Source organism: Camelus ferus, chromosome 11 (genome assembly GCF_009834535.1).
Source record: "Camelus ferus isolate YT-003-E chromosome 11, BCGSAC_Cfer_1.0, whole genome shotgun sequence".
In the NCBI taxonomy this organism is placed as follows: Eukaryota; Metazoa; Chordata; class Mammalia; order Artiodactyla; family Camelidae; genus Camelus; species Camelus ferus.
In genome coordinates this window covers 61,106,677-61,132,548 of record NC_045706.1, presented here as the reverse complement: position 1 = coordinate 61,132,548, position 25,872 = coordinate 61,106,677, and the positions used below count along the sequence as shown (strand labels likewise).

The 25,872-nt window shown below is 40.8% G+C and overlaps 1 protein-coding gene across 1 annotated transcript in view; it reads right to left on the bottom strand.

Moving 5' to 3' along the window:
- WDFY4 (WDFY family member 4) overlaps positions 1–25,872 on the bottom strand; it is a 267,578-nt gene that overhangs the window by 184,742 nt on the left and 56,964 nt on the right. Inside the window, 1 exon segment of the mRNA XM_014562645.2 lies at positions 8,124–8,217. Coding sequence (XP_014418131.2) covers positions 8,124–8,217 — 94 coding nt within the window.

Below are 25,872 nucleotides of genomic sequence, written 5' to 3'. Positions count from 1 at the left end.
TCTTTCTGGGAGAGGGAACCGCATGTGCAAAGGCCACGGGGTAAGATTGAGCATGGCCTTTCAGGGAAAAGCTGGGGATCGCAGGTAGTGGTCAGCTGGGCTCAGTCACCCTCCTTGCCTCCAAGTCCCTCCCCTGCAGTGAGCCTGTGGTCAGCCCTGAGATGCAGCATGAAGAAATCACCAGGGAAACCAGCTGTAAACACCCATCCAGGAGATGCCTGCACAGCCTGGAACCTGAAACATCTGTGGAGAGTTTCCATCACCTTGGACACACCCCCCCCACCTCACCCAACGACAGCCAGAGCAATGGAGCCCAACAGAGGACTCCAAGAGACCCCCACCACCTTCTGGCCAGAATCCTTCCCACCTGTGGCCGCGGTGTCCTCAGGCAGCTCAGAAAGGGAGGGATTCACTTCCCCTGAGGATGCCCTGGCCACTGCTTTGGCCAAAGTAAACACCAGTCCTTTTAAGAGAGACCAGTATCTACCCCGAAGTAGGTACCCACGCTGCTCTGACACTAACTGATGGGAAACTTGGGCTAGTTCCTCACTCTCTCTAAGGCTCAGCTTCCTTAGCTTTAAAATGAGGCTAATGGAAATACCTCCCCCGGTATGTTTTGCTGGGTGTCCACAGAAACAGCACCTGGGGAAGCACTTTTTCTTATAGGACGCAAGTGTTTTCAGAATACTAACCCCTTTTAGTTGCAGTCTTCTTTTCTCACCCAGTATCAGGAAGATGCCTCCCACCCAAGCAGTGGTTTGCACGGCCACCACGCGCCACGCCAGCTCAGCACCAGAGCAGGAACATACGCCTGCCCTGTTCTCCAGTCCCACCACTAGTGACGGGAGCTGAGCTCCCCACGCGCCTGCTGTCGGCAGGCACCCTTCTAAGTGCTTGCATGGACTAGCTCCTTCCAACATCACAGAAACACCATGTCCTAGATATTACTATTATCCCATTTTACAGATGAGGGAACTGAGGCCCGGAGAGATTACAGCCTGCTGAGATTACACAGTGAGTGGTATGACAGGGATTTAAATCAGGAGAGCTGCTCCACGGCTAACTCATCGGCGGGTGCTAACGCTCGCAGAGCACCAGCCAGATCCGGGTTTCAGGGCTGCCCTTTATCCTGTGGGTCCCATGAGCAATAGCACCTCCAGCCTCCCGTAGGTCAGGAATGTGGGGGAGTGGAATCAGCCTATAACTGGGCCCTTGCAAAGCCAATCAAAACCGCTGACTCAGGGCTGGCCACTGGGTGCCCATCCCATCATGTCTTAGGCCATCCCCTCAAAACTTACAGGAAAAAACGAAGTGCTCATGGCTCTGCCCCACACAGGGGTCACCTGAATTTAGTAACTGGCACACAGTATTTGCCATGAACTACACCAAAGTGGACTGGACCATTTCCACCATCTGGAGAGGCCAGGTGGATGTCACCGGTACATGCAGCCTCACCCAAGGCTACATCCCCAAGTCATGGACTCTCAGAGCCCGTCAGGATCATAGGGTGATCAAGCCCAGTGCTGGTCCAGGTGCCGAACTGTCTCCACTGCAAACCCAGCACCCTGCTCAGAACACCCAGAGCTGAGCTGTTCATGACCTTCACAGCTGTCCACCCAGTTTCAGCAGGTGTATCTTCATGTGGAGCCAGACTTATTATTTTGCTAGCTGGTCTGTGTTTGTCTTCCATCGTTCCGCCACCAAGAAGCAAGGATTCACCCAGGTCTTACACTCCCAGAGTCTTTTCTCTCTAGGCTACACACTCTGAGATCTGCTGAGTAATCCTCCCACGACCAAGGGTGCTTTTCAAGCCCTTCACCATCTGGTTTCATGCCTCTAGTCAAACACAGTTGTGGAGTATTAAAAGGTTGGTGGGATCATCACCTCCCTTTAGCTGGGCACTATACTTCTATAAATACAGCCCCAAGTAGAATTCACCACAGCAATGACCCCGCCTGAACTGGGACTATTACTAACCTTGCACTAAACTTCCTAGGACCCTTTCACACATGCGATTCTGTCCTCCCCCACCCAATGCATGTGTATGGGTGTGTGTGTGCGTGCATTAACGCATAAGCATGACTATCTCTGCTGAATTCTGACTCAATGCATTCTGATCTATTGCTCAGGATAGTAGAGACCCTCCCCATTTGTCACCCAAGGGGTAACTCCTCCCCACTTCATGCTGTCTAACATCTGAGCTTCACCCAGGGGTCACAGATAAAATGCAAACCAGGCAGAAGAGAGGACTCAGCCTTTTGATTCGTAAGTGGATATTTACAGTCTGACGTCAATTGTCTTTTATTAATTTATCGATTGTAATGCCAGTTGAAGTATCCCTAGAATGTGTTCCCTTCCATTTTAATATTTCCAAAATTTTATATACTGTGACTCAGAGTCCTAGGAGCAGAGTGGCAAGGCCAGGAGAGAAAGGTAGGGGGTCTGGCGGGACTAGCATCTGATGAGCACACACTGTATACTGCATACTTACAACCACCCTGTCCATTACTCCTCTCAATGGGAAAATATGATAACACTGAGCCTTGAAGAGGTTGCATCAACTCCCTAAGGCCACACAGCTAACGAGCAGCAGCGTAACTGGTGCCCCAGCCCAGGTCTCACTCCAAAGCCCATGATTCTAACACTGCATCATGTCCACATTACAAGGAAGGGCACTTAGTGTCTCATAAAGGGGCGTAAACTGATGGTCTACGGAAGTGTTTGGTGGAAACAGTTTGCCTTTGATTCTATTTCCCCCTAGTTAGACGTCAGTACCTCTAGGCAGGGCAGGTACCCTTCCCCAGAGCCGTGGGCACATCATTCCCCGCAGTTTACACCTACGTATTAACTTCACCCCTCTGGCCCCAAGACATTGAGTCTGCAAGCCCTGTGATCGAGGCCAGATCTCTGAGTAGCTGAAATTGAGGTGCAGAGAAAGGAAGCGTAAGTCACAGAATGATGATGGTGAGAGGGGCTAGAAGCCAGGCCGCCAGGTCACTGGCCCAGCGCTCGCCCTGTCAACATCAGCTTCCATCCCACCCCTCCGAGTCCATCGGACCTTTCTCTCCATGCTCTTCAATCTCAATGCCAGGTTACGTTTACTTGCCCTACCTCAGAGGCTACCCTAAGAAGTCATCTGGATTTTGATCAGGATCTGAGATTTTTCCACTTGGGAACAATAGAAATACTTAGGGGATGGGGTTCAGAATGAAAGAGAATAAAAACAGAAATTCAACGTATTTGAAATTTCTAATGTGTTACAATTTAACAAAGCAAGACTCCTCCTTCATCCATTTCCTTGTTGGAGGAAATGGCTCTTTTCAAATAGCCTGCCCTTCCACAGTGCTACCCAGGCCATTACTGCTGTCGATATTTTAGTTATTTGAAACCCATATGATTAGTTCAATGTGTTTGAAATACAGGCTAATTCCAGAAAACGGCGCCCTTTCCAAACGGAGGCGCAAACGAGTTGACAGTCAGATGCAGCCGGGTCTTCCTTCTGCCCCATCAGACTGTGCGGGAGGTTTCGGGGGCAGTGGAAGCTGGAACACACCCAATACCGAGGGGCAGTGCAGACTGACGATGGACGACAGTCTCTCTGATGCCCAGGTCCGATCACACTGTTGTTTTCCAACTGCCTCCCACCCAGGGCTCCCACTTTGCCACAGGGAAGGCAGCTTGGCACAGTGGCGGGGGTCCCGGAGCCTCAGATCAGGGACATCCCACTTAGCTACGATGGTAACGCTGTCACTTAATTGCTACAGATTTCAAATCCTCATCTGCAAAGTGAGAATATTGTTCTTATGAAGATTAAATGGGTTGTCACGACCCAACAGCTCGAATAAAGGCCGTGGACATCTGACCCAGTTAAGCCAGCCCCGGAGCCCCCTCGCCACTTGTGAGGTGCCAGCTCTGTGAGTGGAGGACCATCCTGGATGGTCCAGCCCAGATGACACCACGTGGAGCAGAGATGAGCTGTCCCTGCGGTGCCTGTCTAGTCTCCTGACCCACAGAACCAGGGCACCATTACTGCCAGCTCGGCAGCACTTTGCTGCAAGGTGATAGAAACTAAAGGAGCAATCAAACCCATTTTAGACCAGGCTCCGGCTTTTTCAAAACTGCTGAAAAATACAAAGTGCATTCCATTTCACTATTAGATGGATCCTTATTCATTGGTTTGACAATCACTCTATCATCATTTTTCAGCAGAGGAACAGGAATCAGAAAAAGGACTCCGGTTTTACAAAGGGACATGTGGACATGGCAGGGTTATTATGAAGATTAAACGGTAGGATGCTTGGAGAGCTCTGGCCACTACCAGCAGTACCTATGCCATTCAGCAGGACTTCTCCCGGTGCCACGTGTGCTGGTCGCCCTGCTAAGCGCTCCTGCCTTGCTTCATTGGACCCTCACAGTAATGCCACGGGGAAGATGACATTATTCTCCCCATACTATAGCAAAGACAGGTAGGATCTCAGAGGCTAAGGTTAGATAATTTCCCAAGGTTCTATGACTGTTAAGGGGCAGAGCTGAGATCTGACCAAAGTCTGCTGTCTTCAGAGCCTGAATTCTGCCCTCATGTAGTGGGTGCTCCCTAAACATAGTGGTAACGGTGATGATGGTGATGACAATGACAATGGAGGCAACCCTATAAAGTTCAATTCTCTTAGGATGGAATTCAAGGCCCTTCATTATGTACCGTGAATACCATCCTAAGAGAACTGAACTTAGACCAACCTTTCCTGCCCCACTCACTTTCTACCAACATGGTCCATCTTAGCCCAGCTGAAATATTCAAAGTCCCCAAACGGGCATCTTAATGTGTGCCTCTCTCTGTGTCTGAGTGCCTCGTCCCTCCCTCCTCCCCCTGATCCAGCGCAGACATGTCTTATCTGTAAAAGTCTAGCTCCAGTGTCCCCACCTCTGTGTGGCAAACTTTTGTTACAGTTAAAATGTTGTCCAACTATCTTCTCCACTCTTCTGCCTACCCATCCTCAAACTCAGCCTGTGTTCCTGTGACATTCGCCTCTGAGTCCCCAGTGGCACCTAGCAGCCGTTGAGTATTCATGGAAGTGAATGTATCACGTTGATTGCTCCAACATGCGCTGAGTTCCATGTCTAATAAACTGGACCTGGTTTCCCATCCCATGAGTTCCCATTGTTATGCACACAAGCAAATAACCCTCCACTAAGACCTGAATAAAAACCACATCCCTGGTGGATGTGCAGTGATGTCTGGGACAGGAAAGCCCTCCAGTACTGGTCAGAGTTCTAGCCCGGAGCCACGTCCCTACGGCAAGACCCTCATGGCTGTTGAGCATGCTGGAAAGAGAGAAGGTCTTTCTTCCCAATTAGTTATTTCTTCCTCAGGCCAACTCAGCTCCAAGAGAACCGAGGTGAACTCCACTTCCGCCTTGCACTTAGGACGGCAATGTTCACAACAAAATTCCTACAGTCCAATTTTGATACTGATGATGACACAGAAGTAAAAAAAAAAAAAAAATCAGTTGGATTATGTTTCCAAGAGCAGCTCACAGTGTTAGCATTTTGGAGAGGGAAAAAAAAAAAAAAAACCTCTTGGTTGTGAACAGAATAAATTTAATGGGGTCTCAGTGAGAAATAAATCTTGACAACCCATTTATGTAGCTAAGTCATTGCTTCTAAAATGATATCTGAACCTTGGAAAGCCATGAGTTTCTCTTCCATAAGGTAGGAAGAGCGTCTGAGGAATGTAAAGTGGTAAGAGTACAGAGATGCTGGGAAGCTTGGGGCCCACCCAAAGGCAGGTGGGTGCGAACTCACAGCCCATCTTTTTAGTAACACTGCCACCTACTGAGACTTCTTTCTCTGCATCAAAATCTACAGTCCTGCAGTTTCGTTTCAGCATTTTTTTGTGTGTGGGTCTCATTTCTCATTTGATTTACTATTCTATTTGTTGTTATGAGCATTCCCACTCCCCCTTTCAGAAATTAATTACTGTAATTATCCAACTTTTAATAGCTGCTGATTTGCCGTCTGCAGAAAATACCTGAGAAAATGCCCTGCTACATTTCATTTGGTATTTGAGAGACAGCGTGCGAGAAATAGACTTTTACTAAATTACGTACGGTGACCTGAATAGAGGAACAGTATCCCACCAAGTGGAAGTCTCTGCGTGCTTCACCTATCCAACTACCATCGCAGGATGAGGGAAAGTTCTTCCCCACACACTAACGTGACAACTCGCGGAGGTGATCTGAACCACAGCTCATCCACAGAGTCTTCATGCACCAGCAGACATTCATCAGTCATCCTCACCATGGAGTTTTGCACAACGTGTCCATCAGCCAACCATGTGGCTGCTAAGACCATCCAAACCACCGGCTTGGTTGTTTTCATTGCAAGTACATTGCATGGTACAAAATACAGCCAAGGAAGCCAGACATCTTCACAATCAGGCGATTGCACCTGGAAAACTGCAATGCCAAGATGTGTGACCCTGCAATCTGCCCCCCTGTTGTTCAAGGCTCAACTGTAGTTATCATCTCTTCTTAAAACATATCACCTCCTTCTTAACTACTGGACAAAGCCAAGCTGGACCCGCATCCCCGTGAACCCCCGTTCTACTACAGAAGCCAGCGCTGTGCAAGAGAAAGACCAGACCTGCCAGCAGGTAGGACCACATTTAATACCAGGTCCAGCAACTCAGAATCCCTAAAGGCATGTAAATCGTCTGAGACTCTCTTTCCCAAAGGCTAAAATGGAACAGTGATACTCCTGACCAAGCATCTATGGGGGCAAATAATTGTGAAAGGGTCCGGCACCGTGCCTGGAACACGGCAGATGCTCAGGTCAAGTAATTTCTTTTCATCTGCTGCTGATTCAAGTGTACATTTCTCAGGGCTTCCTCAACTCTCCCAGCTTCTTTCTCAGAACCTCTGAAGAACACACTTGCAAAGTGAGAGCACTCGCTCAGAATCCACCTCGTTCTGCCACTCGATGCTCCCACTCCTCGTACAAGCTTGTGCCTCACTGCGGTGGAGCCAACAGTGCTGCCGGGACAGGAACTGAGAGTCGCCCATGTCTCCTCCCTCTTCCCTGTACCCCGTTCATCTTCAGGCCTGTGACTCTATAACCGAATAGGTCTCTTGACTCCTTTCTCTTCAAGATGCCACACTAAGCAAGCTCTCACCGTGTGTCACCTGGACTGTAGACAGGGCTTCCTAATTGCTGTCCCCTTTCCCCTCCACACAGCCCCATTCTCGGGCCACCCTCCATGACACAGCTCAAGAGATTTTCATACAAAAACCTGATCGTGTCCTCCTCCACTTACTTGAGCGAAGTTTAGTGTTGCCCTTGCGATAAAAGCCCGCACCCTGGCAGGACCCCAGTCCTCCTCCGCCTGCCCCCTTCCAACTCTCCCCCTTTGCTCCCACCCCAGCAGCCTGCAGGAGGCTCCTTCCCACCTCCTTAAGTGCTACTCACCTCTCAGGGCTCTGCTTCAGTGTCACCATCTAAGAGATGGCGTCCCTGACCTCTACGCCTTTATCTAAACTAGATTTAACTGGGTCTCCCCCGACCTCCTTTCCCATCATTCTCTCAGCATCCTGTTTCTTCCCCCTTAATATCACTTGTCACAATTTGTGATTGTATATTCATCTGTGAACTTATTTATTTAGTCTGTCAGCCCTGCCACCACCTCCCAGTTCCCACCACAGATGCAGGCTCCTTGGACAGTGCTCATCAGGTTAGCCCTGCACGTGCTACACAGAGCACCAGCCAGGGTCACAGCCAGTATCCAAGGGATGGATGAATAAAGGGGGGACCCACCAACGCCCAGCACTGTACGTAGCACTCAGGATCTGCCTCACGAAGATAAATCATTTTTTTGGATTTTTGTTTGACTGTTGTCTTCAGAAGGTCACTTCACCAAAAGAAGCGATCTGCTTTGAGTGGCCACGGAAGGGTGGGCAGAACTCAGTCAAGGGTCTCAGACCCACTGACAGGAGGCGCTTCATGAGGGAGGCTCTGCTAATACAGGGGACTGGAGGCAAAGGCAAAAAGGGAAAAGGAGTCTCTGGGTAGAAGAGCTTAAAAGATAAATCATGTGGAAAAGACAAGCTCATGGGTTCATCAATAGTTACCTGAGGGTGATCTTCATGGTACAATCGTGGCAGCAGGCTGACCATGATGCACAGGACCCCAGGGTGCATGATCACAGCGTCGCCGTCATCCATCCTGCAGAGAGGGGAAGGGAAGCAGGACTTCAGATTTGAGCCTTCTAGTCTCTTCTGCTTTCCACAGGACTTTCCGGCTCTTTGTAAGACAAGCTAGGATACACATCCTCAGTCCACCAATTATTATCTACCTGACCTTGAACTAATTAATCTGAGCCTACCTTCCCCCAACTGTACAACAGAGCTAACAGTGCCATACTTCCCACCTAGAGTCATAGAATAACACCACGTGCGCTAAGGCACACTGCATGGCACAGAGTCAATGCCCAATGGAAGTTAGTTCCCTGGGCCTCTGCCTTCTCTCCAGATACGTGGGAGATGGAGATGCTCTCATTTTATGTTAAACACACATACACACACACACAAAGACTTCTGGATCCCTTCAAGATGGTGACCCTACTCTGTCCTCGCCACTGAACGAAACTGAAAACCCAGATAGAACACATGAGTAGCTCTCTGAGGGCTCTGAAGAGTAAATGGTAGCAGAGAAGGAAACCAAACCCAAAGCACCATGCAACTGGCAACAAGTTTCCCAGGGCCTCCCCCTCCAGCAACCCCTGGTGCGGGCAGACAGGGAGCGAGAGCTGTGCCCCACGTGTGGACAGGACAGACAAAGCTCCAAGAAAAGGCTCTGTTCCTGGTGTGAGGAGCAGGAAAGGAGGCTCCTACAGGTCACAGACCATGGAGGAGGATCCCTAGCATTGTCTGCGTTGAGTTTCTCTACTCTCTTCCACCCCCACCTCCAGAAAACTCCACAGCAGCAGCAGCAGCCAGGCAGGCACCTGAAACTCTCAGGGAAGAGAGGTCAGTTCCTCTCTCTGACCAGAGGAACTCTGGTCCCAAGAGTGTAGCTGAAATCCCCAATGCTTTGGTCTCTCTTTTTCCTCTCTCTGCTTGGCCGCAGAGACAGATGCTCTGGTAGGAAGTGCATGGTAGAGCAAGAAAACTAAACCCCCAGCTTTCTAGACAGAGGAGAAGAAAGGGGACCTAGGGAGCCAGAAAGGGAGAGCAAGAGTGTTTAAGAAAGTGAGATCATTAAGTTGTGTATCTATCTCTGAGCTCAATTCTGACCTGTGTATGTGTAGATCTGACCCAAAACCACATTCTAAAGGCTTTGAAAACTAAGATCAGGGGTAAACCACTATCCCAGACTGGCTCCTGCCTGGGGCGGTTGTGGGTAGATCAACTCGCTGTGCAAAGTCTTTGAAAACTGAACTGACACTGGAAATACGGTCCAAGTTAGGTGGGTAAGAACTTGTGACCTGAACCTAACTGGGCTGATCGCCTGCCTGAAACAAAATAATCAACTTTCTCCAGAAGACGCAAGAGCTGGAGTATAACACTCAAAATGTCCAGGATACAATCTGAAATTACTTAGCATAGAACAAATCTGGGAAATCTCAATATCTCACGTGGAAAAAGATCATCAACCGATCTCACGTCTGAGATGGCGCAGATGCTGGAGTTACCGGCTGAGAACGAAAGCAACTATTATTAACCAAACTCCAAGATTTAAAGGCGAATACTTCTGAAGTGTGCAAACAACCAGGAAGTCTTGGTACAGAAATGGAAGCAATAAGAAAGAATCAAAAAGAATATTAAGAAGTGAAAAATACAGTAACAAATTTAAAAATCTCACTGAATGAGAACAAAAGAATGAGATGAGAGAGAAAAGGTTCCACTTGAAGACAGATCAACAGAAATTGCCCAGTCTGAACAATAAGAAGTAAAATATTTTTTTAAATAAAGAAGCTTCAAGGTCATGTGTCATAATACCAAAGGATCTAGCATTTCTCTCCCTGGAGTTCCAGGAGAGGAGAACAGTGTGGCGTAAAAAGAAAAAAACAACATTCAGAAATTTTTAGCATTATTTCTTCAAATTTGGTGAAAAACATAACCTTAAAGATTCAAGAAGCTTAGCAAAACCTAACCAAAATTGGCAAGGAAATCTATGCACAGGTACATAATAAACAACTGTTAAACCCTTAAGACCATGAAAAAATCTTGAAAACAGCCAAAGGAAAACAACATATTACACATATACAAACAACATTTTAAATGACGGTGGATTTTCTTATGAGAAATCAGAAGGCAGAGGAACAAAATTTTTAAAGTACTGAGAAGAAAGGCACAGAACTCCCTATGCAGCAAAAATATTCTTCAGAAATAAAGGGAGAATAAATATATTCCCAGATAAAGGAAAACAGAGAGAACTTCCTGCCATCAGGTTTTTTTCTAAAAACAGTCCTAAAAGAAGGTCTTCAGATAAGAGGGAAATAATAACAGAAGGAGACTTGGTATTTCAAGAATGAAGAAGGAGCAACAGAAATAGTAAATATTTGGATAAATAACATAGGGTATTTTCTCTCTTAAGTTCTTAAAATCTGTACAATGGCTGAAAGCAAAATCACATGAGATATAACACATACAACAATCCACAACAAAAATAAAGAAGGATAAGGGGACCCACAGAGAGGTAAGGTTTATATATTCCATTTAAAGTTGGAAAATATTAATTCTAAGTGGACTCTTAAAAGTTAAGTAAGTATACTGTAATCCTTAGAGCAAGCAGTAAAAAGACTAGATGAAGAGAGACATTCAATAGATAAATTCAAATGGAAAACTAAAATATAGTCAGGTAATCCACAAAAAGGCAGGAAAAGAGAAACAGAGGAACAAAAAAGAGGGAACAAATAATAAAACAGTAGACCTGAATCCAAACACATCAAAAATTACATTAAATATAGACGGTCTAATTACAATAGACACTATTGTCAGAATGGACAAAAAGACCAAACTAGATGCTATCTATAAGAAATATAATAATATAGATAAGCTAAAATAAGAGGGTGGCAAAAAATATATGATGCTAACACTAATCAAAAGAAAGCTGGTGTGGTTCTATCAGTCTTAGAGGAAGTGGACTTCTGGGCAAGGAAAATTACCAGGAATAAACAGGTTATGTTGCATAATGATTAAAGGATGCATACCATCCAAAATGTGTAGGCACTTCACAACAGACCAGGAATACTACTCAGTAATAAAAATGTATGAACTACTGATATAACAAATTGGGTTGATCTCAAAGGCCTTATGCTGAGTTTGAAAAGCTAGCCTCAAAAGATAACACACTGTATACTTGCATTTATACAGTGTTCTGTAAAAGACAAAACTATAGAAATAGATCAGTGGTTGCCAGAGGTTGGGGGTAGAAAGAAGGTTTCACTAAGAAGGGACAACATTCAGGAATTTAAGGGAATGGGACTGTTTGTTCTGTATCCTGATTATGGTGGTGGTCACATGACTCTACACATGAATTAAAACCCACAGAACTCTATACATACCAAGAAAGGGACTCTTACTGTATGTAAATTGGAAAAATAACAATAAAAAGAAAAATTTTTCTTGGCACCACCAGCCCACATAATGGCTAAGGTGCCAGGAGTGCTTCTAACATTTGTGTTAATTTATCCAATTCAACTTAACAGATATTTATTAACCTGAATATTTTCCAGGAACTCTGGATACATCTAAAAACTAAGCAAACTAAAACCTGTACCTGGGATGTGAGAAGAGGGGTGAAGACAATAAAGACAAACATAATAAATAGGTAAATTATAAATTATAAAAATTATTATCATCATATAATGTACTATATTATTATAATATTTTAATATAATAATGAATAAGGAAATTATATATTATGAAAAAAGACCTTAAGTGCTATTATAAGAAAAAATTAGAGCAGAGAATCAAGAATGCTAGGGTTTAGGAGGTAAGTAATTCACAATCTTAATTTGGGTGGCAGGGAAAGCTTCTTTGAGAAGGTAACATTTGGGTGGACTTGAAAGAGGGGATGCAGATATCCAGGGGAAAAGCATTTCAAGCAAAGGGAATAGTCTGTGCAAAAGATCCCAGGGTGGAAGCACATCTGGCATGTTCAGGGAACAGTAAGAAAGCCCATATCATTACCCTGATACAAAGCCACACAAAGAAAAAACTACAGGCCAATATCCCTTATGAATATACATGCAAAAATCCTCAACAAAATATCAGCAAACCAAATCTAACAGCATAATTAAGGGATTATATGTCATGATTCAGCAGAATTTATCCCAGGAATGTGAGTGGTTCGACATAAGAAAACCAATCAATGTAATATACCATACCAGCTGACAAAGGAAAAAAGATCACCTCAACTGACGCAGAAAAAACATCTGACAATATCCAATATCCTTTCATAATAAAAACACTCAGAAAATTAGGAACAAACAGCAACTTCCTCAACATGATCAAGGACATTTACGAAAAGCCCACAACCAACACACTCAGTGATGAAAGCTAATCCTCAAGTTCACATGGAATTGCATGTGCAAGATTCCCCTACATGGAATTGCAAAGGACGCTAAATAGACAAAACAATATCTCAAAAGAAGGATAAATTTGGACAACTCAATTCCCAAGTTCAAAACTTAGTACAATGCTACAGTAACCAAAATAGTGTAGCAGTAGCATTAGATTAGACATATAGACCCATGGAATAGAATTGAGAGTCCAAACAAACTCACACATCTATGACCAATTTGATTTTCAGCAAGGATGCTAAGGCTGTTCACTGAAAAATGAGCTCTTAAACAAATGGTGCTTACAAAAGTGGATAGCCATATGCAAAAGAATGAAGCTGAACCTCACACAATATAATGGATTGACAACCTAAACATAAAAGCTAAAACTATAAAAATTTAATAAAAAAAAATCAAGGTAAATCTTCATGACCTTGGATTTGACAACAGGTCCTCACATATGACAGCAAGAGCATGAGCAACAAAAGAAAAAACAGATTAAATGGACTTTGTCAAAATTAAAAACTCTTGTGCATCAAAGGACATTATTAAGAATGTGAAATACAAGGCTAGCATTGCCCTGATACCAAAACCAGACAAGGACAGCACAAAAGAAGAAAATTACAGGCCAACATCCCTGATGAACATACACACAAAATTCCTCAACACAGTATTAGCAAACTGAAACCAACAATACATTAAAAGGATCAGACCCCATGATCAATTGATCATGTAAAGATGGTTCAACCTCTGCAAATTAATCAATGTGATACACCACACTAACAAAATGAAGGATAAGAATACTATCTTAATAGATGCAGAAAAAGCATTTGATAAAATACAGCACTCTTTTAGATTAAAATTCTCAACAAAATGGCTATAGAGGGAACACACCTCAACATAATAAAGACCACATATGACAAGCCCACAGCTAAAATCATACTCAACACTAAAATCATGAACAAGACAAGGACGCCTACCCTAACCACTTTTATTCAACATAGTATTGGAAGTCCCAGCCCAGAGCAATGAGGCAAGAAGAAATAAGAGGCATCTGAATTGAAAAGGAAGTAAAACTTTCAGTATTTGCAGATGACATGATATTTTACAGGAAACCCTAAAAACTCCACGAAAACACATTTGTTTATCGGTTAGAACCGATAAACAAATTCAGTTAAAGTTGCAGGATACAAAGTCAACATGAAAAATAATCTGTTGGCTTCTATACACTAATAATGAACTATCAGAAAGAAAAATTAACAAAATTGCATCAAAAATAATAAAATACTTGGGAATAAATTTAACCAAGGAGGTGAAAGACCTACACATTGAAAACTATAAGACATTAATGAAAAATTGAAGAATACAAATAAATGAAAAGATATTCCATGCTCATGGACTGGAATAATTAATGTTGTTAAAATGTCCATAGTACCCAAAACAAAATCAGTAGATTCAGTGCAATCTCCATTGAATTTCCAACGGCATTTTTCACAGAAATAGAACAATCTTAAAATTTGTATGGAACCACAAAAGGTCCCAAAAAGCCAAAGCAATCTTAAGAAAGAAAAACAAAGCTGGAGGCAGCATGCTTCCCTGATTTCAAACTATATACAAAGCTATTGTAATCAAAATAGTATGGTTTTGTTTTGATTACACAAAGATTAATGAAACAGAATAGAGAGGCAACAAATAAATCCATGCATATATAGTCAATTAATTTACAACAAAGGAACCAAAAATATACAATGGAGAACGATAGTCTCATTAAAAAATGATGTTGCCTGTTGGTGGAAATGTAAATTGGTACAGTCACTATGGAAAATAGTATGGAGGTTTCTCAAAATAAACTAAAAATAGAGCTACCATACAACACAGAAATTCTATTCCTGGGTATATACCCCAAAAAGAAAAGAAAAGAAAAAAAGAAAAACAGAAACACTAATTCAGAAAGATACAAGCACCCCAATATTCACAGCAGCATTATTTACAATCGCCAAGATATGGAAGCAAAGCAATGTATACATATACGGAATCTGTGTTGTACACTTGAAATTAACATCATATATGTCAATTATACCTTAATTTTAAAAAGAGAATGTAAATGAACAACCTATGGAATGGGAGAAAATATTTGCAAATCATATATCCGAGAAGGGTGTAACAACCACAATATATAAAGAACTTGTACAACTTAACAACAAAAAGTAAAACAACCCAATTTAAAAATAGGCAAAAGACTTAAAACAGATTTTTCTCCAAAGAAGACACACAAATGGCCAGCAAATATAAGAAGATATTCAACATCAGTAGCCATTAGAGGAATGCAAATCATAATTGCAACAAGACATCCCTTTACAGCTACTAGGATGGCTAGATATATATTTTTTATTGGAAAATAACAAGTGTTGGTGGAGAAATTAGAACCCTTATACATTGCTGGTGGGAGTATAACAATGTTTTAGCTGCAGTGAAAAACAGTCTTGTGGTTCTTCGGAAAGTTAAACACAGAATTACCATTTGACCCAGCAATTCCACTCTTGGGTATTTACACAAAGAGCTAAAAGCTACTCAAATAACTACATGTACACATATGTTCATAGCAGCACTGTTTACAATAGCAAAAACGTGGAGGCAACTCAAATGTCCAGAAAGGGATGAATGGATAAATAAATCATGGTATATGCATACAATGGGGTACCATTCACCCATAAAAAAGAATGAAGTACTGATAGATGTTACAACGTGGATGAACCTTGAAAACACTGTGCTAAGTGAAAGAAGCCAGACATAAACACTACCTATTGTATGACTCCATTTCTACGAAGTATCCAGATTAGGTAAATCGATAAAGGCAGAAAGCAGACTGGTGGCTACATGGAGGCTGGCTGAAGGAATGGGAGTATGTTAGGATTTTCCTCGCGGAGTGATGAAAATATGCTGGAACCAGATAGAGGTGGTGGTTGCACAACACTGAATGTACTAAATACCACTGAGCTGTTCGCTTTATAACGGTTAATTTTTATGCTCTGTGAATTTCACCTCAATTAAAAAAACGGAAAGTTTTTTAAAAATTTTAATGGAAAAAATGCCTAGCACCTGGGGCAGAAGTTCTCAAATTTTAATGCGCTTAAAAATAGCGAGAGGAGCTTTTCAAAAAACAGATCCCTAAACTCCAGATTCAGGAAATCTGGTTTATGAGACTGTTTTTTAGCACTTCTGCAACTAATTCTGATGCAGGTAGGTAGCCTATGTGGGCTGGCTGGCCTAGAAGGATGTCATCCAACTCAGGTAACAGAATCTGGTAAATATCAAAGAAAGTTAGCATATGAGTAATCATAACTGCAGCTGACACTTACTGAGCACCTCTCTTGTGTGTGTGTGTGTGTGTTGTGTGTGTGTCTGTGTGTGTGTCTGTGTGTGGTGTATGGTGTAGTATGTGTGTGTACCATGTGTGCTGTGAGATGGGTAGTGTGTGTTTATGTTTCATGGAGATTATATATTCTGTATTTCGGAAGTCACATACATATTTTGGGGTTTATATAATATATAACGTCTATTTCATGAAAAATGTTACTCAAATTGTAGTTGTTACACAGATTAATTAACGCTTGCGACAAGCAGAGTACAGCATCCTGCACAAGAGTGTGCAGGAAACCGCAGCTGTGCTCACTGTGACTAACACCATTATCCTCGCCAGTCCTCACCTCACAGCAGCCCCCAGAGTGGACACTAACATTATCCCTGCATCTGAATCAGGAAATCAGAGCTCAGTGAGATAAAGTAACAGGCCCAAGGAACGTGACCACTAAGGTGTACAGCTCACGGGTCTGAGACCAGGGCCCACTTTGTATAGACAGGGCTGAGCCAAGTCGCTTGCCCAGAGGGATGCCAAGTGACAGTGCTGGGCACGGATGAGCACCCAGTCCCCCATCTCCAGCCCACTGCCTGCCCTTTACCCCACAGACTCTCTCAGGAGGGGCTGGAGTTTCACTTCCTCCTTCCTAACCATTAGAGAAGGTCAAGGGTGATGTATTTCTTCTAATGAGGAAAAAAATCGTTCTGTTTATGAAATCTGACTCTTGTGCATGAAGAAACTGCTCATTATGAAACCAGGATGACATCTGACACAGGAGTTATCTGTAAACGATCAGGGCTGACACCACCTACGGGTTAGAGACAAAACCTTAAACTGCAGATTATTGTGTCAGAACATTCAGCAAAGCATCACTGTTATTGTGGGAGTATCCAGAACAAGCAGGACAAATACCACACACACAGAGGGTTTGGATGTAGACTTGGGTTCAAAGTCTTGCTCTGTGACTTACTAAATGTGTAACCTTCAGCCGTGTGTATCCCGTCTCAGCCTCCATTTCTTTACTGGTTAAATTCTAGAATTTGAAAGAGAACTAAATGAAAATAAGTTATTAGTGCTCAGCCCACAGAGATATTCAACAAATGACTATTGCTTTTCATCACCTAATACCACGTACTGAATGTCTTCTGATGCTGACAAACACCTCCCTGCCCTCTAAGTGGAAGAAGATTCAACACTGAGATCCCAAGTTACCCTACATGCTGTCCAGGTGGCCACAGCAGAGGCCTCTTCAGAGACCCCCGCTGCCCCTGGAACAGACAGATCAGGGAATCTCAGAAGGACAATTCCCCCAAGACAAAGCAAGAAGAGAAGGGCCTGGAATCTGCCCAAGGCCTGGCTACAAAGGGCAGCTGCAGCCTCACTGAGGCATTCCTGTGTCTGCAGAAAGGCAGGATATCCAGAATAAGGAAAGGCTGAAAAGGGAAGTCTTGGAGCAAGAATCACAATCAAAAATCATAAACCACAGGGAGAAACAAGGAATCTTCAGACATCCACAGATACAACATACTGTAGAATCAGACTCTCAAAAGACACAGAGAAAAGAATTATGTTTCATACATTTGAAGAAACAGGAGAGAGAGAAACATGAGCAAGGAAAAGAGCTATAAAATCATCAAGTTTATTTGGAAAAGAACCAAACAGTATATCTAGAAATGTAAAACATGATCACTGAGATTAAAAATTCAAAACCTAAGTGGCTGGATTAAACATCGTATTGGACACAGCTAACAGGAGATCCAATGAGTTGGAGGACAGATCAAAAGAAATTGTACAGAACACAACACAGAGGGACAAAGAGATAGAAAATGTGAAAGAAAGGTTAAGAAACATAGAGGTTAGAAATAAAAAAGTAAAGCACAAATCTTACTAGAGTTCCACAAAAAACATAATAGAAAAAAAGATGAGAAAGAAGTAATAATTAAAAAGAATATCCAGAATTGGTGAAAGACACCAATGATCAGATTCGGGAATTTCAAGAAGAATAAAATTTTTTAAATAATCCAAATCAAGACACCCTACAGTAAAACTATAGAACAAGAATAATGAAAACAAAAGCAGCCAGAGAAAATGGCAGACTGCCTTCAAATAAACAGCAATAAAAATGCAGCTAATTTCTCAGTGGTTCCAATGGAAGCCAAAAGTTGGGGGAATATCACCTCCTATGCACTGGGAGAAAACAACTGCCCACCAAGAATGTACACCCAGCAAAACTATCTTTTGGAAATAGGGAGAAAATAAAGTCATATTCAGACAAATAAAAAAAACCCAAGAGAGTTTACCATAAATGGACCCTCACTAAAGAAAAATCTAACACATGTACTGCTTACAGGTGGAAAATAATTCCATATAATGGTACAGATTCAAGAATGGTGAGCACAGATGTTGAAAATATGTAGGTAAATCTAAATAAATATTGTATAAAACAGTAATAATAAATGCCTTATTTGATGGATTAACTAAAATTAAATAGAATTAAAATATTGGACAATAGAAATATATGTTAGGAAATGGTAATGATATTTAAGTGCCCGGGGTCTTTATATATTAACTAAAAGGAGGGTAAAAATAAACAGTAACAGTACACAGTAAATAGGTAAACATTATAAGGATGCTTATTAAATTATTTTAGGGTAACCACTAAAAGATTAATCATAGAGAGAATAAATTCCAAACCAGTAGATGGAAAAAAATTAAATAAAAAAAGAGAATTCAAAAGAAGACAGGAAAAAAAAGGTCAAATTAGAAAATACTACTTTAAAAACCAAATTTTTTAAAAACACTCTTTACAAGAGAAACACCTAAAGCATAAAGACACAGAAAACTTAAAACAAAAAAATTTTGTTTTAATTTCAGGCATATATTAACCAAAAGAACCCTGATGTAGCCCTATTATTATTAGACAAAATTGTTACTATGGCAAAATGTACTAATGGAGATTAAGAAGATCACCATATACTGATAAAAAATTTCATACCTCCAGATGATGGAAAAATTATAAATATGTGTGATTCTAACAGCCTCAGATATATGTAAGGTGAAATTAACAGATATCAACTAGTCTACCATTATAATGAAAGATATTTAACATACCTTAGTAACTGATATGCCAAAAACCTTAAAATTCGAATAAGGCAATTGACAAATTTCATCTAGAGGACATAAGTAGAGAGCATTGGACCTAACAACTGGAAGAAAATGCATTCCCTTCAAGCACACATGGAATATTTATGAAAAGTTACCACATTGGGGCACAAAATCAAGCTCAGCTAATTTCAAGGGATTACCATCAGACAGTCCACTTTCTCTCATGATGACAAAATCAGAAGTCACTAACAAAAAGATGACCAAAAATACTTCGTAACTTTGGAAATTTATAATTTAAATGAGATTCAGCCATAAAACTATGTCATAAGGGAAATTGGGAAATATTTAGCACTAAACTATACCGAAAATTTAACATAATAAAACTTGTGTGAAAGAGCTAAAGTAGTTACAAGGAAATGTATGTTTAAGAAGAACAAAGATTAGTCTCCTAACAATTAAATTAGGAAAAAGAACACTAGTATAAATTCAAAGAAAGTAGAAGGAAATAATAAGTATTAAAAAAAAAAAACCAGAAAAATCTATGTATGAAAAACAAGAAAAGCTGCAAGTTGGTACATGAGACACATTAATAAATTAACCTCTGCCAAGAATGCTGGGGTGCTGGTGTCCGTGGGCAAAGAGAAAGAAGACACAAATGGGAGTGTTAGGAATAAAAAGTTACAAGGATATTGTGAACAGCCTTATGCCAATAAATTCAACCTTATATGAAATGAGAAAATAAACTTGAAAAAGAACTTACTAAGAATGATACAAGAATAAATAGAAATTTACTCTTACAAAAATAAATCTTCACAGAGGTGACATCAGCACCGTGGTGGTGTGAAATGCTCCCTTTGTCCCTCCTCTTCAATCAACAACTAGTAAAACATTCGTAACTCCACAAAGCTTCCTCTGCGCAACACGTCAGGATGGTGGATATCCAAAGGTGGGTGAGTTGGGACACGTAGATGTGGCAGAACCAGGGAATAGCAGAGGCAGTGCTGTGATCCTGGCCCCCAGCCACAGCCCTAAGGCCACAGCAGCTTAGCCCACGGCCCCAGAGAACCTGGTAGCAGCAACAGAGGTGGCACACATGACTCAGGCCTCCCAATCATGATGGCACCCACAGCCACAGGGAGCTGGGCAGCTGCAGTGGCAGGACCCTCGACCCTGGTCCCTCCAGGCATAGTAACACTCATGACTCCAGCCCTACCTCCTGCCAAGGGCAGCAGCACCCATGAACTCAACAACCCTGGAAGCAGTGAAGGTGCCCATGACCCTGGCTCCTCCCTTTCCCCACAGTGGCAGCAGGGCCCCTGACCAAGGTGACCCCAGAGGTGTCAGAGGTGCCTGCCATCCCCCAGGCAGAAATGCTAGTGACAGCAGCAACACTGGCAGGAAGCAAGGCACCAGCAGTGACAATGAGGGCACCAGGGACACCTCTGGCAGAGGTGATGGAGGGTAGAAAGTGCTGAGTCTCAGCTATAGCCAAAAACTTGTGCTACAGCACCACCTACTGAAAAATAAAAGAGAAGCTTTTAATTAAGAACTCGAACTGTCAGAATCCAGTAAACAAAGCTTTACCTAAATAAGAAAGTTGTTTGCTACCTCAAACACACTAGCAGAGGAACAACTCATCAAGCACCATAAGCAACCACAACACAGTATCACAAAAAGAAAATGACAGTTCTCCAGAAACCAAAATTAAGTCATGGAAGATTACGATCTAACTGATAGAGAATTCAAAATAGCTGTCATGAGGAAACTCAGTACACTGCTATAACTCAAAATGTCTGCTATAAGAAAACTCAGAGAGGTGGTTCAATGAGCTAAACAGTAAAATTAATAAACAGAAGGAGTATGTTGCCAAAGAGACTGAAACGTCAAAACAAGAACCAAACAGAAACTCTGGAGCTGAAGAACTCAATAAATGAGATTAAAGAATACATTAGAAAGCATTGAAACAGAGCAGACCATAGGGAGAGAGAATTACCACACTCAAAGTTAGAAATCTAGAAATGATTCAGGTAGAAGAGGAGAGAGAAACAAGATTTTGATAAAATAAAGAAACTCTACAAGAAGTATCCAACTTAATTAGAAAAGGCAACATAAGGATAATGGATATCCCTGAAGGAAAAGAGAGCTTATTTAAAGAAATAACAGCTGAGAACTTTCCAAACCTGGGAAGGAACTGGATACACAAGTCCACAAAATTAATGGGACACCAAGTTATCTCAAAGCAAAAAGAGCTTTTCCAAGACACATTATATTAAAACTATCAAAAGTCAATGATAAAGAAAGAATTTTAAAGCCAACCGGGGGGGGGGACAGTAAGCTGTAAGTTGCCCCCGTTAGGCTATGAGCAGATTTCTCAGCAGAAACTCTATAAAGACCAGGAGGCAGTGGAGTGACATACTCAAAATACTGAAAGATTAAAAACTGTCAACCAAGAATATGCTATCCAGCAAAGTTATCCTTCAGATATGAAGAAGAAATAAAGCCTTTCCCAGACCAAGGGGAAAAAAAAGCTGAGGGAGTTCATCACCACTAGACCTGCCTTATAAGAAATGGTGAAAGGAGCTCTTCTACCTGAAACAAAAAGGCAAGTACACAAAACTTTGAGTTGGTGATAAACAGAGTCAGAAAATTGCAAAGTTATATCAGAATAAGTTTTTAAACAATTACAGCACAAAGGTTGAAGGGGGAAATAGCATTAAAAACAACCATAGCTACTCCAATTTGGTAATAAACTCACAACATAAAAAAGGGATAATTTGTGACAACAAACATAAAAGAGGAAGAAGAAAAGGACAAAAGCCTGTATAGGCAAATGAAGATGAGATGCTATCAGCAGAAAAAGAACTACTTAGTCCATAAGACAGTTTATACAAATCTTGTAACCACAAAACAAAAATCTAGAGCAGAGACATGAAACATGAAAAAGAGGAAACTTAGAAAAACAGCACATAAAACCACCAAGCTAAAATGGCAAACAGAAAATCAAGGGAAAAGAAGTAATGAAGATATACAGCAATCAGAAAACAAAAGACAAAACGGCAGCACTGGGGCCCCATATATCAATCATCACCCTAAATATAAAAGGATTGAATTCACCAATCAAAGACACAGAATGGTTGGATGGATTAAAAAACAAGACCCAAACAACCCAATCCAAAAATGGGCAGAAGACCTAAATAAGCAATTCTCCAATGAAGACATACAAATATCCAAGAGGCACACGAAAAAATGCTCAGTACCACTACTTATCAGAGAAATGCAAATGAAAACTACAATGAAGTATCACCTTACACCAGTCAAAATGGCCACGATTCAAAAGTCCACAAACAATAAATGCTGGAGAGGCTGTGGAGAAAAGGGAACTCTCCTACACTGTTGGTGGGAATGCAGTTTGGTGCAGCCATTATGGAAAACAGTATGGAGATTCCTTAAAAGACTAACAACAGATTTACCATATGATTCAACAATCCCACTCCTGGGAATACATCCAGAGATAATCTTAATTCAAAAAGATACATGTACCCCAATGTTCATAGCAGCACTATTTTCAATAGCCAAGACACAGAAACAACCTAAATGTCCATCAACAGATGACTGGATAAAGAAGTTATGGTATATTTATACAATGGAACACTACTCAGCCATAGAAAATAATAAAATAATGCCATTTGCAGCAACATGGATGGACATGGAGAATGTCATTCTAAGTGAAATAAGCTAGAAAGAGAAAGAAAATACCATATGATATCACTTATATGTGGAATCTAAAAAAAAAAAAAAAGACAAACTTATTTACAAAACAGAAACAGACTCAAAGACATAGAAAACAAACTTATGGTTACCAAGGGGGAAGCGGGTGGGAAAGGATAAATAGGGAGTTCAAGATTTGCAGATACTAACTAGTATATATAAAATACATAAACAACAAGTTTATACTGTAGAGCACAGGAAATTATATTCAATATCTTGTAGCAACTTCTGGCTAAAAAGAATATGAAAACAAATGTATGTATGTTCCTATATGACTGAAGTATTGTGCTGTACACAAGCAATTAACACAACATTGTAAACTGACTGTACTTCAATAAAAATAGATTTAAAAAAAAATAAACAAGACTTAACTCTATGCTGGCTCCAGGAGACTCAGCTCAGCTCTAAAGACAAATATAAGCTCAAAGTGAAGAGCTGGAAGATGATACTCTAAGCAAATGGCAGCCAAAAGAAAGCAGGTGTAGCCATACATGTATCAGACAAAATAGACCTCAAGCTGAAAAAGGTAACAAGAGACAAAGATGGACATTATATACTGATAAAGGGGACAACCCATCAAGCACACATAACATTTATTAATATACATGCACATATATATATATAAAGCAATTATTAGCAGACCTAAAAAGAGAAACTGACAGCAACACAATAATAGTAGGGGATTTTAATACCCCACTTACATCAATAGATAAATTATCCAGACAGTAAGTCAACAAGGAAACGTGGGCCTTAAACAAAACATTAGAGCAGATGGACTTAAACAAATACAGGACATTCCATCCAAAATCAGCAGAATACACATTCTTTTCAAGGGCACACAGAAATTCTCAAGAATAGACCATATCCATATGTTGGGACACAGGTCTCAATAAATTTAAGAAGATCGAAATCACATCAAGCATCTTTTCCAATCATACCCATATTAAACAAGAAATCAACCACAAGAAGAAAGCTGGAAAAATCAGAAACATGTAGAGACCAAATAACATGGTACTGAACAGCTATTGGGTCAATGGAGAAATCAAGGAGAAATTAAAAAGTACCTGAAGACAAATGAACAAGAAAATAGGACATATCAAAATCTATGTGATGCAGCAAAAGCAGTTCTAAGAGGGAAATCTATAGCAATATAAGCCTACCTCAAGAAATAAGAAAGATCTCAAAAACAATCTAAACTTACACCTAAAGGAACTAGAAAAAGAAGAATAAACAAAGCCCAAAGTCAGCAGAAGGAAGGAAATAAAAACCATAATGGAAATAAACAAAACAGAGACTAAAAATACAATGAAACTAACAGTACAATGAAACTAAGAACTAGTTCTTTGAAAAGGTAAACAAAATTGACAAATTTTAGCTAGACTCACCAAGACAAAAAGAAAGGCTCAAATAAATAAAATCAGAAACAAAAGAGAAGTTACAACAGATATCACAGAAATACAAAGGGTTATGAGACAGTACTCTATAAACCAACAAATTAGACAATCTAGAATAAAATGGATAAAATCTTAGACTTACACAAGCTTTCAAGACTGATTCATGAAGAAATAGAAAATCTGAATAGACTGATCACTAGGAAGGAGATTGAAACAGTCATCGAAAACCTCCCAAAAGACAAAGTTCCAGGACCAGCCAACTACACTGGTGAATTCTACCAAACATTCAAAGAAGAAACTCAAACTCTTCCAAAAAAAGGAAAGAATGCTTCCTGTATCACTTTATGAGGCCAGCATTACTCTGATACCAAAACCAGACAGAACAACACAAAAAGAAGAAAATTTTAGGCCAATGTCTCTGATAAACATAGATGCAAATATCCTCAACAAAATATTAGCAAACCAAATACATCAAAAGGATCATATCTCATGATCAAGTAGGATTTATTCTAAGGATGCAATGGTAAGTCAACATCTGCAAATCAGTCAACATGATACACCACATTAACAAAATAAATGGTACAAATCATACGAGCATCTTAATAGATGAGAAAAAGCATTTGACAAAATTCAACATCCATTTATTATTTTAAAAACTCTCAGTTAAATGGCTATAGAAGGAACATAATGAAGAGCATAAATGACATAAATGTCAAATCCAGCTAACATCATACTGACAGTGAAAACTGAAGGCTTTTCTTCTTAGATTAGGAAAAAGAAAAGGATGCCCACTCTCACCACTTTTATTTGACACAGTATTGAAAGAATTAACATTGTTAAAATGTCCATGTTACCTAACACAATCTACAGATTTAATGCAATCCCTACCAAAATCCTAGCAATATTTTTCACAGAAATAGAATTTAAAAGTCCTAAAATTTGTATGGAACCACAGAAGGACTTGAATAGCCAAAGGAATTCTGAGAAAAAGGAACAAAGCTAGGGGTGTTCTGCTCCTTAATTTCAAATTATACTATAAAGCTACAGTAATCAAAACACATATAAAGAACTCATACAAGTCAACAACATAAAAACAAAAAATCCAATTAAAAAATGGGCAGGAATCTAAACAGACATTCCAAAGATGACATACAGATGGTCAACAGACACGTGAAAAGATGTTCAACATTACTAATTATTAGGGACATGCAAACCAAAACCACAATAAGATATCACCTCATCCCCATTAGAATAGCTATTATGAAAAGACAAGTAATAACAAGTGTTGGTGAGGATGTAGAGAAAAGGGAACCCTCATACACTGTTGGTGGAAATGTAAATAAACAGTATGGAGATTCCTCAAAAAATTAAGAATAGAGCTACCATATCATCCAACTATTCTGCTTCTGGGTACTTATCCAAGGAGTATAAAAACTCTAATTCAAAAAGATATATGCACCCCTATGTTCATTGCAACATTATTTATGATAGCCAAGAAATGGAAACAATCTAAGTGCCCATCAAGAGATGAATGGATAAAGATGTGATACACACACACACACACACACACACACACACACACACAGGAATACTACTCAGCCATAAAAAAGATAAAATCTTGCCATTTGCAACAATATGAATGGACCTTGAGGGTATTATGCTAAGTGAAATAAGTCAGATGGAGAAAG